This window comes from Gymnogyps californianus, chromosome 4 (genome assembly GCF_018139145.2).
Source record: "Gymnogyps californianus isolate 813 chromosome 4, ASM1813914v2, whole genome shotgun sequence".
NCBI classification, from domain to species: Eukaryota; Metazoa; Chordata; class Aves; order Accipitriformes; family Cathartidae; genus Gymnogyps; species Gymnogyps californianus.
The window spans coordinates 50,116,012-50,131,493 of record NC_059474.1 but is presented as its reverse complement, the minus strand read 5'-3'; the positions used below and the strand labels follow the sequence as shown (position 1 = coordinate 50,131,493).

Genomic DNA, 15,482 nt, shown 5'->3' with positions numbered 1-15,482 from the left:
CTGCCACTAATTTATTTTTAGAGGCGAGCTCATGGATACAACAACCTAGGCATCACGTGGTTTCACAAAAAAGAAGAAAATTTATCCAATGGAAGCTAAACCAACATGCACACAAAGATCAGAAGATTGTCCAGATCCCCAAGAAAGGTGCTTGCAATTAAAAATGTAGTTATCAAAAGTCAAGCTAAGAAGCAGGTTTTTTTTCAAAGCGAAGTAGTACAAGAAGGGAATAAATTCATATGCATGCCAGCAGGAATGTCAAAACAAAACTGAAATCACAAGTTGGTAAAGCAGCTGTTGCAATCACCAGATTTAACAGGCACAGGATATCAAAAAATCTAGTTTCAAGCTGTAAAGTATAAATTCTGGTCTCAAATGCTGTTTCTGTTCCAATATGTATAGCTGGCAGACAGATCCACCAAAATCTCACACAAACCTCTCAGTGCCTTTGAAAGCAAACGCATCAGGTAAATTCTGTATATTAATAACATCTAAAATTCTAATCTATCACCCAAGACATCTGGAAAAACACTGGGTATCTGCCACTGCGAAGGATGGATGCAGTGTCAATATAGGAAGGGGAACTAAAGCACCCTCTACATCCCCAAACTGGGTATTAATCCTGTCACATCCCTGGGCAGCCATCTCAACGGCGCAGCACCGCAGGGTGGGGAAGGCAACAGCATGATAGACATGCTCTCTGTTACTACACAGTGTTGCAGTGACATTCCTCAGCTTTGCAGAAGTCACAGTTTGGAGCTTAAATTGCCAGTGGTGCAATAGCAGAAGGATCAAGGGCTAAGAGCTGTTCTAGCCCTGCCTTCTTCCATGAAAACACGTATCTGGTTGCCCGACTGTCATTATACAGGTGAGAGAAGATACAGTAGGACCCAAATGCTTCCTTCTAACACTATTTACACAGGGAAAACTAAAAGAGTTTAAAACAAGAGGATATGAAAATCTCAGTACAGGATAGCAGCAACGAGTGAGCTGTCAAGCCCTCAAGGATGTCCAGTGGAACAGGAAAAAATTGTATATTCAGATAAAATCATGCATCTCACATGATATTCTACAGCAGTGTTCAACACAGATCTTACTCTGTTTCTTGAGGTCAGAAGGTATTTACCTTTTCTTCTTTAGAAAGAGAGCTTGATCATTACCAAGTGTTTCCGAAAACTCTATCTTAAAAAAAGATAAAACAGATGCTGTTCACACTGTGAAGAGAATGAAATTCAAATGCATGAGGTGTCAAAAATTTCAAAATACTTAAGACTCTAGGGCTAACATTCATTCAAATCTTATTAATTTAAACCTTGGTTATGTAAATCCTAGATTATTTCTTAGTACACTTGCCTACAAAGAAATAGGATCAGGCTTTCACTTTAGTCATGCAGGAGACAAACGTAAAATGTGCATCTTTTCGTGTGATTAGCAACAAAGACTGTAAGCACAGACAAAAAGGTTTCAGCCTTCAGCTACTAGATCTACCATCTTACTTCTGTGGCTGCGCTATAATTAACCTTTAGTCAGCCACCTCAATCATGAGAATAGATAATCATGGATTCTCTTTCTGTGAGTCCAGTCTTATCTTTATAAACCTTTATAAAGATTCTCAGAATTTTCAAAGAGGATAAATCAGACTGGGAGTGCAACCACCTTTATGGATCCTCAGAAGAATTTTAGATCAATCTGCCAGTATGGCGTACTATATGCCACCACATGTAGCGTAAAACTTTCTTTGTAGCAGGTCCTCTAAAAACACCAAGCTAAGATCATTGCCAAGTCCATTCACCAGGCAAAAAACCCAGGCCTTCGCACATTTCATTACATGAAATGTAATGTATGTAGTCATATGTAGTCCCACAGAAAGGAAATCCGTACAGTAATTTGAGTAAGATGCTATCTGGTCTAGTGGTGAGGGGCTCCGTCACCACAGGGCACGAAAAGTGTGCAGAGTAGCATGGGATGCGCCGTCCAGTCTCACCACTTCTAAATCTACTTTTTTAATCAAAGCTTTGCCACATTGTTTTTTTCTGTCTCATGCCAAACAAGAGTGCACCTGGATAGTTGTTCTTGCCTATAGCTGTCTCTCAGAGGCACATTATGAGAGCAGCATAGTGAAATGGCCATGACCCTAACACTGTGATGGTCCTCGTAAGGCCTACTTGCAGCAGAAGCATAAAATAAGCTGTATTACAGGACAGGAAGAAAATACAAAGAGGAAAGATGGAGGAGGGCTAAATACATTCTTCTAGTTTCCCCTCTCCTGTGCAGAGCACAGCAAAGGCTCGTGCCCACGCTCATTGGTGACCCAGAAATGTATAGCAACCAGAAAAGCTCCCTTTAGCACCATTCCTTCTAGTCCCGTTGTGAAGCAGCAAATACTAGCATGGTTGTCTATCACAACTATCTCATGGTCCCACAGTAAATTTAAATCCCTGTGACATTGAAAACTGCCCCTATAGTTCTCAGTTTATAACAGCAGTTATTCTCTGCTACAGATCGCACAACTACTGTACTAAAACTCTGCTCCTATTTTTTTCACTTCTCAACAGAGACTCAAAACAGAGTCAAAAAGAAAGGCTAAATATTTACCTTCCAAAGAAACTTATTAGGCAATAATCTTAACATTTGTTAAAATGTTGTTTTGTTGGTTTTTTTTTTTTTACAAATACTTGGAAATTTTCAAAAACTACCTTCCGTGTTTCAAAATCCACCAAAATCCAAGTCTGCTTCAGATACTATTGCCATATACAAACACATATAGTTATTTCAAGAAAATAAGCCCAATTGTTTGATTCCAGAACAAACATTGGACTCTAACATTAATTCCCGTGCAGCAAGTAAAACAGGAAAATAAAGCTATGACTACTGACTGGATTTTGCATCACATTCTAACATGCAAGAACATGTATTTTGTAATATTTACTTTCAGCTCTATTTTCACCAGTACTACAGTGAGAAAAATCTTTCTTCTCTTTGTATAGATAAAACCAGCTGGTAGAAGCTAACATAACATCACTACTTTTAAATTAACCTAACCATCCTGCTTTTTGCTTCTCAGGTGCAGTTACATTCTCTGCCAAAGCCCACATGTATTGAGGTTTTCTCACGAAGGTCATACCAAGCCTTATTTGTAAAGCCCTTTAACAGAGGAAAAAGCAAAAAAACCCTCCCAGACAAATAGTAACAAACATAAAAATGAAACTCTTCATAAATACTCGGTTTTGTTCATTCAAGAACAGTTTTTCTACTTGACTGAAGATAAGCATTAGACAATTTACGAGGATTTCTGTGCATTAACAGAACTTTAGGTAGAAGGTCTAAAACCAAAATCTTGAACCCTTTTAAATTTTGTGACTATTAACTCCCTAACCTAGCCCTGCCCCCAAATGAAAGGAACTCATTTTCCATATTTAAGTCTAACTAGATTCTTCTAAAACCAAACAATTGCATAAGATTCCCATTCTCTCTGGAAAGTTTTCAAAATTTCCATACAGTTAGATCTGAAACTCAGCCCTGAATTCCCACTTAGACCAGAGTGAAGTCCAAATTTTATCAGCATCTAAACTTCACTCCCCTAGCTTTCAATACCTTTGCAAATACAGAATGAATATATCAACTCATTTATCTTTTGAAGGATCACACAGCATATATCAAGACCCTAGAAATCCAGACATAAGTTAATTCTCAATTTCAGAATATTATTTAAGGCTGTATTATGGTGATGAAAAGCTTCCAATAGATTAAAAATATGTATCTGCAACTGGAATTCAAACCTCCACTCTAATAAATATACTCAGCGAAACACTTTTGCATTAAATAATTTGACCCCATTATAGTCTCTGCACGCTTGTTGCATGAGGCAATGCTAAGTCTATTCAATATTTATTTTCACCGTATAGTAAGAGCTTATGTTATACTTTTGTAATTATTATTTTTATACTAAACTTGTTAGATTCCCAGAGAATTCTACGGCAGTACTGTCATAGCCACGACAAAGTTATAATTAAGCTGTGACTTCAAAAATGTATTATGTTGTCACTAATAAATCTCATTCCTAAGTGCTAGCTAGCTATTCTGACTTACTAGTCCACAATGTCTCACACAGATTACTGTTTTTTTTTTTTTTAAGTAATTGTTTTGCTGTGGAAATAGGAATGGTTGACACTTTCCTAAATCGGAGACTTTCTGCTTAGGAAGCAAAGTACCTCCATAGTGCGACATTCCAAATGTCAAATGACAGCTACATAAACAAACATATGGCAAAGTAACATCAAATGGCCACTCAGAAATCTAAGATGTTCTTCTCTCATAGGATTTTAAGTACCTCTCATATTTAAGGAATTTCCTGTGTGGCATACTAACCAAATACACCCTCTATGGCCTCAGAGAAATACTCAGATTCATTCATTGTGTTGAAGAGACACTCCTTATTTTTTTCCTTTGCAGAGGATACCAAGTATCTGTAGTGATAACTAGGGAATGAGTAAACTGAAAAGAAACAGTACTAGGCATCTCATGTTATCAAACAAAATAGAAAATAGAAAAATATGTAAAAGTAGTTCTATAGTCAAATCTGGGGAAGAACAAAATATTAGAAACATACTCAAAGTTGTCTGACATTAATCCTGATATAAACCAAGTTGAAGCATAACTTACTGGTAAAGTTCCTGGTAAAGAAGCATCAAAGAAAGATACCAAAGAGTTAGGAGGTGCTGCAAACTGGACTTGGGAACCAGAGAAAAGTTTTGAGTTGGAACTGATCTGTGCATGAATTTCCAGACCCACAACCGGTACCCATGGAGCAAGACTGAAAAGGAAAGAGAAGGGAAATACAATTTAAAAATAGATGACATTAAATCCCATAAACATCTAAAAATAAGAATTAAGAACTTTTCATTTATTCTTTTAACAAATATTAAATTGTAAGTGTAAAAAAATTATAAATGATGTTGTAAATAAATCTACAGTGTAATGGCAAAAGTTGTGCTGCAATACTGGAGAACTGAGACTAACTGACAATATATATGGAGGGGACTGTATGGCAAAGTGTCTTCATTATATACAGAAAAGAATGCCATAAAAAAGAAATGTAATGGTCTGAAACTTTTAACTTTTCCTTACATGAGAAATCTTAGAGAAGTTAATGAGGCAAACTTGCATACTGGATGAACCCTAATTTGTTACCTCATGAAAATCACAAAATCATCATAAATATCAATTACTTCTCAGGTAGTTTGATAAATCTCCAACAGACAGGTGGCATAATAAATTATGTATTCTTTGTCAGCTAGTCACTTGCATGCTGGGAAAGGTGGCTCTTCAGAGCAGTGTTAGTAGCATATTAGCATAAACATTAGTAATCTGGTAATAGAGAAACCATCATTTCAACTAGAGAGCTACTGCTCTCTGAATACACTCCACAGAATAAAGCTTCTCCATATCATCTAAAAAGTAATTGCAATTCTCACATCCATAACCTTTATATGGACAAGAGAAAAAGGTCACCTTTACAGTATGAATTGCTTGACAGTTTCTCTAAGTAGTTATCTGGCCTTGTACAAATGAAGTGGCACAAATAATATTTCAGTGATGAAATCACATTTCTATGGCAGAATACTTCAGCAGTATAAGTACGCAGATAGCTATAGGAGATAATCGAGCTATTGAAAAACATCAAACAAATATATCAAGTACAGTGTTCCTTCCAAAGGTGAACATAATACATTGCCAAGATTTTAGTTCCCTGTCTGCCCTCCAACAGCTGAGGACTCCCTACAAACACCAAACCAGTGATGCAGACGCCACTTATATTGCTGCTTCAGGAATATTATCATAAATGAAGGTTCAGATGTTTAAAGGAGCTAATACATTTTCTTTTACTGAAACATAATATTTTATTTGGTATTTTCAACTATTCATAAAAATACCTCAAGGTTTAGAAAAAAAAAGTTGGGGTGTTATTTTGGTTTTTTTTTTTTTTTGGAGTCCAATTTATTTCAGTGTTTCCTGCATTGTTTAGAAATGCATCCCCATCCCATCATGGCATTAAAAATTACATCAGGCTTCGCTTAATCAGTGTGTTGGCTTACACTCAGATAAAAACATATGTGTATCAGTCAGTCCTCCAGTCCTACTAACAACACCGATGAGAAACCTGGAGTTTCTTGCCGTGTTTGTTCAAGATTTATGTTTATTTGTGTCTCTAAAGAATCAGCAGCATAATTCTGCCGGTGTCTGCACAACTTCACTTAGGTGATCAGCTGGGCAGAGAGAAACCTGAATCTCACCGGAGAACATGAAAGCTTGTACAGGCCATAACTTCAGTTGCGGCAGGAATAAAATGCTCCATTCCAGGCACACTGTCAAAGTTTCACACTTCTCCACTGGAAGAGAAAGCTTCCTTTGGACCAGAACAACCCTTCAAAAAATACTTACGAAAAGTGGTGCGGCCCTTGCTGTTTATACTCCAAACACGTGAATGCTAACGCTTTCTAATTTGCTTGCATTGTGTCTGGCTCTTATCACAGCCAAACGTGTCAAAGGGACACAGCCCTACTGCTAAAACAAATACTGTTTTGAGGGGTTTTGGGAAGGGTGTGAGATAAATGCGTGCTAAGAAGGTGCTGCCAGCCATCAGCAAGCTGTAGATGCCTTACACCGTTCAGAAGATGGTATTTAAAGCGAGCCCTGCTGCTATCACCACGCCGCCGCCCAGCTCCCACAGCCGTTGCTCTCGTTCCCAAGCCCGGCGGCCCGAAACCCGGCCCAAAACCGGGCCCGGCCCCCACCCGGCGGCTACGCCCCGAGGGCGGAATGCCCCGGCGGCGAACTATCTCCACCGCCCCCTCTCCCCGCAGCGTCCCGACAGCGTACCCGCTCTTCCCCGCCGGCACCGCCCCGCCTCTCGCGTTACAGGCAACGGCCCGCTGCCCGGCGGGGACGGGACCCCCAGCGCTGCGCTGCCACGCCCGGCACCAGACCCCGCCGTACCCCCGCGCCGCCGCCGCCATTTTGCCTCGCTCGCTGCTGAGGGGGCTACCGCAGCGCCCCCTGGGAAATGTAGTCCGGCGCGCGGGATGGCTGCGGGGAGCAGCCTGTGGGGGGGGCGGACTACAACTCCCGCCAGGCCCCTCTCCTTGGCTCCGCCCTCCCCTCATAGCCCGGCACTTCGGGGGAGGGGCGGGGGTGTGCCCCCGCGCGCCACCTGAGGAGGGCGGCCGCGGCGGGCGGGCGAGCCGGGCATGAGTTGTAGCGCGGGAGGCTCTGGTGAGGTGAAGGGTTCGTGAACGGTTCTGCTGCTCCTCAGTGTAGAGGTGGGGAGCCAGCTGCAGTCACACACCTCCCTGCCTTCACCAGGGGCTGGCTGAAGACTGGCTCTGCTCAGCTTGTGGTGAGCGTGGGGCTTTTGTCCCTCACTTTTGCTGTGGAAAGGCCTCTCCTGCCTTCGTGGCTCGGTGTAATGGCGCCCTGTTACCAGGCAGGTGCAAGTCCTCCTCACACACAGCTCTCCTGCTTACCTCCGCCCGGAGAGGTGTTTCCCCAGGCACCCAAAAATGTGGTAGTGTTAGTGTGGGAAGCAGCTGCACTACAATCTGAGGGGGTCTCGAGAGGCCTTGAAACTTGGGTATACAAGTCCTCTGCCTATCCTGAGTAACGCTTGTCCTAGAAATGCTGGAGCAAGAGACAGTGATTGCATTTTTGTCTTTTAGCTGTTGTTTAAAATGTCTTAGGCTCAGGTCCTCAAAGGGGTTGTGTATGGTTTTCCTTTGGGTTCACACTGATACAAAACCAGCTGCTATTTTATAGATGGCATTTTGCAAATCTTGAGCATCAAATGATACAGTACCATGCAGTTGAAATCTTGGATCTTAACTCCATGTATGTAGAGCAGCAAGGTCCAGTCTTTGCAGGGCCTGGGGTGTTACTGCTGTACAAATACATGGTAATAAAGAACACTATCCGGGGCATATGCAAACATCTTAAATGCTGTTTACGCAGCTACATTGCACAGACAATAGAATTAACAACCTTCTGTCCTAAGCCACAGGCCTGTGGAGCTTAAATGGGAATGTACATTAGCTGTTGCTTATGTCATCTTTGCTCTGTGTCAGCTACTGCTAATAGAAGCTAATCAGTCACAAACATATGAGTAAGACTGATTTCTTCCAGCAGAGGACAGTGGTGCACATAAGCACTTGACAGTATCTTGCAACCTTTATACCCTCTTGTCTTCCCAAGCTCAAATATGAGATGCTGAGTGGTTCAGAATCATGTGGAAGATAATTTATCTAACTAAGAAAATGTTTTATAATGGTTGTTCCATAGCACTAATTTTCTAATATATTTATATTCTAAATGAGTTAAATTAACGGGAGGTTCTTTATAAGAAGAACCAGTTGAGAGATACCTTCAGCAGACACTGATCTACAGTTACAAGTACAATATAGCTTAGTTTAATTAGTTTGTCACATTTCTTTTCTTGGGGAATATCCCTCCCTTGTACATCAAAGTGTGACCAAGACAAAATTCCTTTCCAGTAAAGAAGAACTGGCCACAGGCCATCTTGGACATGTTGTAGAGAATGAAAGAACATCGGAGTGACCCTTTTCCCCTTCTCTCCTGTTGTGAACCTCTTCACATATGAGATAGCCTAATGTAAAGACTGTATAGCAGTCTTTAAGCCAATGAAATAGAGTTTTTGATAATTTGATATGAGGAAAACCCCATCGTCTTTTGGACTTAGCGGGGACCTATGCAATGTATTGTGACAAAGAATGCATTTCAGGCTGAAGCTTTAGTATATGATTGTTATTTCTGCAACAAATTTATTCCTTTAACAATTGTCCTCCATGAACTCTGGATTTAATTATTATTTGATGCTTTGTAGGGATTGACAGATCATTTCAACCCAGCTATGAGGATAGGTTCTGAATAGAGCTCTAAAATGTTTTTACTCGTGTAAAAATGGTAAGTTTTGGATTATTTTACTTTTTTCCAAGCCTGTTATCCTGTTGTAATAGAAGATTTCATAAATAATCACTAAGAAGTTAAAACCTTATGAATATTAAAATCATGTTACTTAAAGCCTTACTCTGCCTTGATTGCACAGAATTCTGCCCTTTGTGTGTATTATTTAAAAGGGAGTAGACAACACAAGAGGGGTTGAAATCCACTTTCCACATCCCAAACAATTCCCCTGGAACTTTTAGCTGTATGGGTGTTGTCTTACATAGAGAGGAGGATTGGAAAGTGCCATTGTTTGTGATTTAAATTGTCTCAATGCTATTTTAATTCCTTTCCCAGAAAAAATCCTATTAGAAAGACCTTTTTCTTTGCAGCCCTCTGCCAGTGACCAAGTAGGTAATAAATGAAAGCTCACACATCCACATACAGGAAGCTGATCAATCACAGACAAGCAGGGAATAATTGCCTTTCCCAGCAGCTTACTTTGAGGTAGGAAAGACTACATATTTGTTCCTTATATACCCTGGTCAGCAGCCTCTACTTTGCAGTGTGTTTACAGATCATGCTGTGGCTTGGAATAGGAAAATATCTCCAGCACTGCATAAAGATTTGTACAATGATAGTTCAGTACTAACTATGTAGACTTCTGTCTTAGAGAGGGTAGACCCAGGGGACAGTTCTGAGTCTGAGTTTCTTATTACTGTAGGAATTTAACCAATGCCTGAGAAGAAATTGGAATTTTGTAGAAGGCAAAAACCCAACAGCATATCATTTAAGCCATGAACATGCAGTCTGTCCCATTTATTTGAAAGAAGATCCCTCTGAATTTCAGTTTGTAGGGTCTGAGCTCTAAATTCTGCTTTCTTGCAAGCCATGTTTAGCACACATGCTTAGTCCTTTTGTGGACTGTGAGATCTCCTTTTGGTATAGCAGGGAATGGGGTATTCAGACTGGGGTGTTTGTTAGATACCTCACAGGCTGCCTGCAGTGTCTTATTTCGGCATGTGAAATAAGGAACAGGCAGGAACCTCTGTTAGATTTTGAAGTGGAGGGTGTGGCTTTTGGAAGAGTAGATTTCTAGTCTATCAAATAATCAGACATTACCCTACAGGAAGAGTAATGAAGAGGATTTTTAAGTTTGGAAGCAAACTATGGTAAGGGATGTTTTCAAACTTTTAGGCCGCTAAGATAACCTGTATACCTTGAAAGCCTTTTTTTCCCTACAGGTATAAAGAAAGAAATTTTCTTCTTTTTCTGCAACTTTCAACTAATAAGGGCAATGATTTTCAGCCTGGGCTATTGATTAAATTCATCTATCTACCGATAATGGGAGATGGCAAATACAAAAAAAAGTACCTCATCTTGCAGATTGGAAAAGGGTATTTCTCTTGACCACAAGAGAGAGTATTTAGGGAGCTAATAGAGCTGCCTTGTATGATCTGCTGACCATGTATCTGTGCATTCATGCATGCAGTGATAGACTGGGTAATATGAAGGGCCTCACGGTTTGAGGGGTCTCGTATCAAAGTCTGTTAATGTACAAAATGGCATCAATTTCTATTAGCAGGCAGGTGCCATTTTATTTTATTTCATAAAAGTGTTATTACTCATGAGTTGAAAATAAGGGCCAGACTCGGCTAGAAAAAACTACCACAATAAATATGTATGCACAAGCAATTTCTATAAACAGTAATGGAAATATAAAAGTAACATGCAGATACTGATATTACTGTAGAAGGTGAATTCACTATTCCTCAGAGGCTGTGTTGTGGGAGAGAACCTGTATCTTTGGTTCAGCCATGAGAAACCCTTATACTAGGGCTCTTCTGTACTGGTTTTCACATGGCATGTCTTACCCGGGAGTGCTGCAATGAGCAAGTGACTGCTCCTGTGATTTGAATCAGGTGTTGGCAATCTCGACAGCTAGCACTTTGGTACATAGTATGCTCCTTGTGGCTCAGGACACTGAGTTAGTTGGAAGCAAAGTGGTCACTGGGCTTATTGTAGCTGGGGAGCTTTACAGCCATTCCCTAAAGGCAGTGTTTGAGGGAGTTCAGCACCACTAACCTTGTTTTATGGTCAGTACTACTGCTAATCCTATTGTTTAATAAATTAAACTCTTCTTTTTCCAGTGTGAAGTTCAGCTATTATAGGTTTAAGAGGTTTTCCTAGTGTTATCACTGCCATATTGATGTTGTATCTTGACTAAGTTGTTAGAAAATTCACGTTACGAGCCTGTGCTACCTTTGGTATCATTTCTAGCTGCCTAGGGATTAATTTCTTTTAGTTGGAAATCAGTATGATTTACTTCCAGAGTGATCATTCCTTTTGGTTTGGACCTGTTATAATATACAATCTTTTCTAAATGCTTGAGTTGTAATTCAGGAATCATGTCAGGTTTGTATTTAGATGCAGTTCAGTCTATAAGGAGTATGTTTTGGTGGTGGTTTTCTTTTATGGTATGTTTTTCAAGCAATGGGAACTACATTTGTAAACAGCAGAGACTAGGCTAAGGTATCTAGATTAGAGAAGAGTCCATGAACTTATTGTATGAATCTCATGCGTATACTGTTTGTGATGGAACATGCAGAAGAAAGTGGTTGATAATATTTCAGCTTATCTAAAATTTACTAGTATATTCTCTCTAATTGTATTGGCATCTGCCAGAAAGCCTTTTAAATGTCTTTCCAGCCTTTGGTTTTCACTTTACTCCATATAGTAAAGAACAAGGAAGGACAGAGAAAAAGCATGTAGAAGTGAGACTAATTTGTTCCTGTGTCTTATTACTTTTTGCATTGCATCTTTGTGTATTCTGTTTCTTCTGTTTACAATTTTCAACTGAAATTTCAAAGAGCTGTGTTATGTCTGAGGCCTGTTACTTCCTAAATGAAGAGCCACAACTCTTGTTGCAACTCTTGTTGCAGGCTATCTATGACTTTATGTATAAAGTCAGGGATATAAGATTTCAGCAGCATATGGTTTCACATAACCAGTACTTGAACAAGAACTTTCTCCCTTGACCCCAGGATAAGGGAAGGAACTGAATGCTATTGTACAAACTACAAGACTAAATCCTAATCTTTTATTTCTGAAGGTAGCCTGACATAGTCTTGATGCTTATCAGGGTATTTAATTTTGGACAAACTATACCTTCCAAACTGCACTTGAGGTATAGATTGTCTGTTCTGGTATCCTTTTAAATTGTTTATGGCTTCAGTTTCATAGAGTCGTTTATAAGATTCCAGCAGACAGCCCCACCCCAGGAAAAAATAGACACAAAGATCTATGCTAAATTTGTTAAAGAAGAAAAATTTTAGTTGAAAAGTCAAATCAGGAATATGCATCAAAGTGTTTTCCCTGACTGAGAGATGGCATTAATAATCAACAAAACCTTCAATTATTATTGACTTCTCTGTCATGAATAAAGTGAAGGAATTGTTTGAAAGAGTTGTCAAGCAACATAATGCTTGGAGTAAGCCAGTTATAATAATGACATTAGTTTAGTCTAAAATTAATTTTTTAATCAAAAACAATCTAGTCTCGTGTTAAATCCTGTCAAGGTGCTGCTTTTCAGAGAGGAATTTCTTTAAAACGTGAGGTTACTTGTAGGCTGAAGCCAATTAGAAGAGGTTCTGTTTTAAAAGAAAATTATATTCCAGAGCCTTAGCACAGTTCTTCTACGGGCTGCCTTTATTGTTTTTAGCACTAAGGATTGTTTTTAATTGTCTGAAGCAATAAGGATGTGAACTAAAACTGTTGACCAGATGGAACTTTGTGATTAATTACTGCACTAAAAGCACAGCAGGAAGTGTAAATGAAGGAAAAGAAGGAAAATACTGCAGATAAATGCTCAAAAGCTTTGATTAAGGTTCCAGATCCTGAAGTGAGACAGCCCTGTCTCACCTTTTTTCTATGCAACAACACAGACTTTTGTTTTGCTTTTTTAGGATTGATTTATAAGGCTTTATTTATTTTCAAGACTGTTTGTGGTGTTTGTTTGGTTTTTTCCCCTCTGTACTGTATTTATGCCATACCTATGTGTTTGGTAACTTTTCTTGTAGTGAAATAAAAAATGTAAACATTGCTTCCTCCTGAGAATGAAAAGAGAATGGCAGTGCCCTTGAAATTATTCATCCATCTCACAGTTTAAATAATACTTATTCCTGTATAAATGCCAAATACTCACGTACCAAAGTGATGAGTGAAATACAGAAGAAAGTGAGTACTGCTATGTAGTGGATTAGATGGAGGGATGCTGTTTGGTGGTTTTCTTTTTTTTTTTTTTTTTTTTTTCCTCCCCCCCGCAGACTCAGAAAGGCTCATTGCTTTTGAATCCTGGTTATGATTTCTCCATGGACCTGGTAAAGATAGTGTGTTAGTCACAGGCATTAACTGAGAGCTTGTAAACAGAGCCATATTGTGACAACCTGGAGGAATGAGGGCCTTTGGGTACAAAACAGGGCAGAAAACACACAAGCAGCACAAACGTATTTCTTGTTTTGTTACTTGTGTATCTAGTGTCCTAATGGAAAGGACTGCTAACAAAGTTGAATCAAGTATTTAATCTTGTGTCATTTATTCTGTCCTGGGGCTTTCTGTGGCACCATTAGTTCATGCTGACTGGTGTGAACTGCTGCCCACCAGTAACAGCAGCCTATTTCACATAGGCTGCTGACTAACCAGAATCTCTTTTATTTTGTTTTGAACTTGTGACCTCGTTGCTCATGGGATAACTTGGCCCCATTGAAGACTCTTGGGGTGGTGTTTTGTACGTATTATATCACAGAGCTTCTGTTTTCGAATTTATTCTTTATAAAAAGTATGAATAATTGTGCAGTCTTGTGGACAGCAGCTGTATTAAAGCCATATGCCAGTGTATAAAATACATTAATAGTAGAATACCTCTTTTGCTATTATTTTAAAGGTAAGGAAAAGAATTAAGTGCTGGTTGGGGGGGGGGTTGGTGTTTTGTTTGGGTTTTTTTTTAATTATTTTTACATCATCTCAGATTTGCCCCTTAAACTTCCAGTTATGGAATTGAAATTCTCTCTGTAGAAACTTTTATTAACCGATCAATCAGTAACTGCTTTGGGATTGAGGTGCTTCAGCTTCAGTAACTGATTAGTAAATTGCAGTCTGAAGCCAGAATGTAAGAGGTGTTGTGTGCTTTGCACATATTGGGGCAATGGCTCATTAAGTTTTAATAAATTGGGTAATCTTTGAAGCTTATATTTCCTCCTTGCCTTGTCCAGTGTAGCAGCGTGTGCAAGGAATTCAGTACAAGCCAGCGGCAGCACAGTATACTTTGACTGTCAGAAGGCTGCTTCTATGGGCCTTGTTCAAACAAAAATCTCAGGGACTTCAGTAAGAGTTTGGGATTGATCCCAAAGCTGCTACTAAAGCAAAACAAAAAGAGTTAGCATGTGTTAGATAGTTGCAATAATGTCTTTGCCTAAGGGACTTTAGAGACCAACCTTTCTAGCTTTGCCACATGCCCTTCTTCTCTTTTCCTCTGTAAGTATTAGCATTTATAGTATGGTAGCACAGCTTTCTATCTACTCTAGTAGTATTTTCTCTCTCCTGATGTTCACTGTAGTGGCCTAAGTAGTGGTAATGGCATATGAGTACATTGCTGGCATTTGTTCTAACAATACTTTTGATCTCTCTTCTCTTCTGTCTTTTTCTGCTACTGTGTAGATTAAGGCAATACATAAGTGATTTTATAGGAAACCTTTTTTCATCAGGGTAGTATCAGTATGAGGAGAAGTGATACTCTACCAAGTCACTAAACAATTCATATGTTTCTAATGAATGTACAGAAGAACCTTTCTGCTAGGCCAGGCATGCAGTAGCAACTGTGTATTGGAAGGCTAGGTGATGTACCTGGCCCCAATCGCATGCTTTGGATTACTGCTTCCCATGTTACTGAGATGGAAATTCAGTGAGACACTATTTTGAATAGATATGCAGCTGCCTTATGCATGGATGAAAGAAATACGTCTGTATATCAAGAGATTTTATTTTTCCAGTTATGATCTGCTATCTCATGGTACTAGATAGGAACTGTGTAGTTCAGGGAGCATTTTATTACCACTGTACGAGTCATGCAAAACTTACTATTTCTTTTAGGTCCTGAGAGGGAGAGATTTAACTTCCTCTTGGAGTCCTCTTCCCCAAAACATGTCTGTTGTTTTCTTACAATGTTCTGAAATGTGGAATTAAGCATTAATTGGAAAAAACACCATACAAACCAAATGGACAGAAATTAAAACAAATATTGTTACTGGCACTCTTTCAGTCATTGCAAGACACAAAGGACAAGAGCAGTACAACAAGCTGTGCTCTGAAATATGCAGGTCTGGACATACTGTATTGTAAGTATATGTATATAGTGTTTGGTAATGCAAAGTAGCTTATACCCTCAATGAAAAGGGGTAAACTACCTTCCATGGTAGTTTCTGTGCGAATTCTTATGTCTTGTAATTACAGTCTTGCTTGTGGTCATGTTTACT

At 39.4% G+C, this 15,482-nt stretch overlaps 1 protein-coding gene across 2 annotated transcripts in view; it reads right to left on the bottom strand.

Annotated features, from left to right (window-relative positions):
* Positions 1–6,350, bottom strand: part of GATB (glutamyl-tRNA amidotransferase subunit B) — a 44,525-nt gene extending 38,175 nt beyond the window's left edge. The window contains exons 1-2 of one of the 2 annotated variants that reach the window (XM_050895917.1): positions 6,294–6,350; positions 4,663–4,813 (exon numbers count right to left, since the gene is read on the bottom strand). In XM_050895917.1, coding sequence (XP_050751874.1) covers positions 4,663–4,813; positions 6,294–6,322 — 180 coding nt within the window. In that variant the 5' untranslated portion in view covers positions 6,323–6,350. Of the gene's footprint in view, positions 1–1,126; positions 1,163–4,662; positions 4,814–6,293 lie in introns of those variants that run through there. The other variant, XM_050895918.1, reaches the window with a different exon arrangement.
* Positions 6,351–15,482: the final 9,132 nt, after the last annotated feature.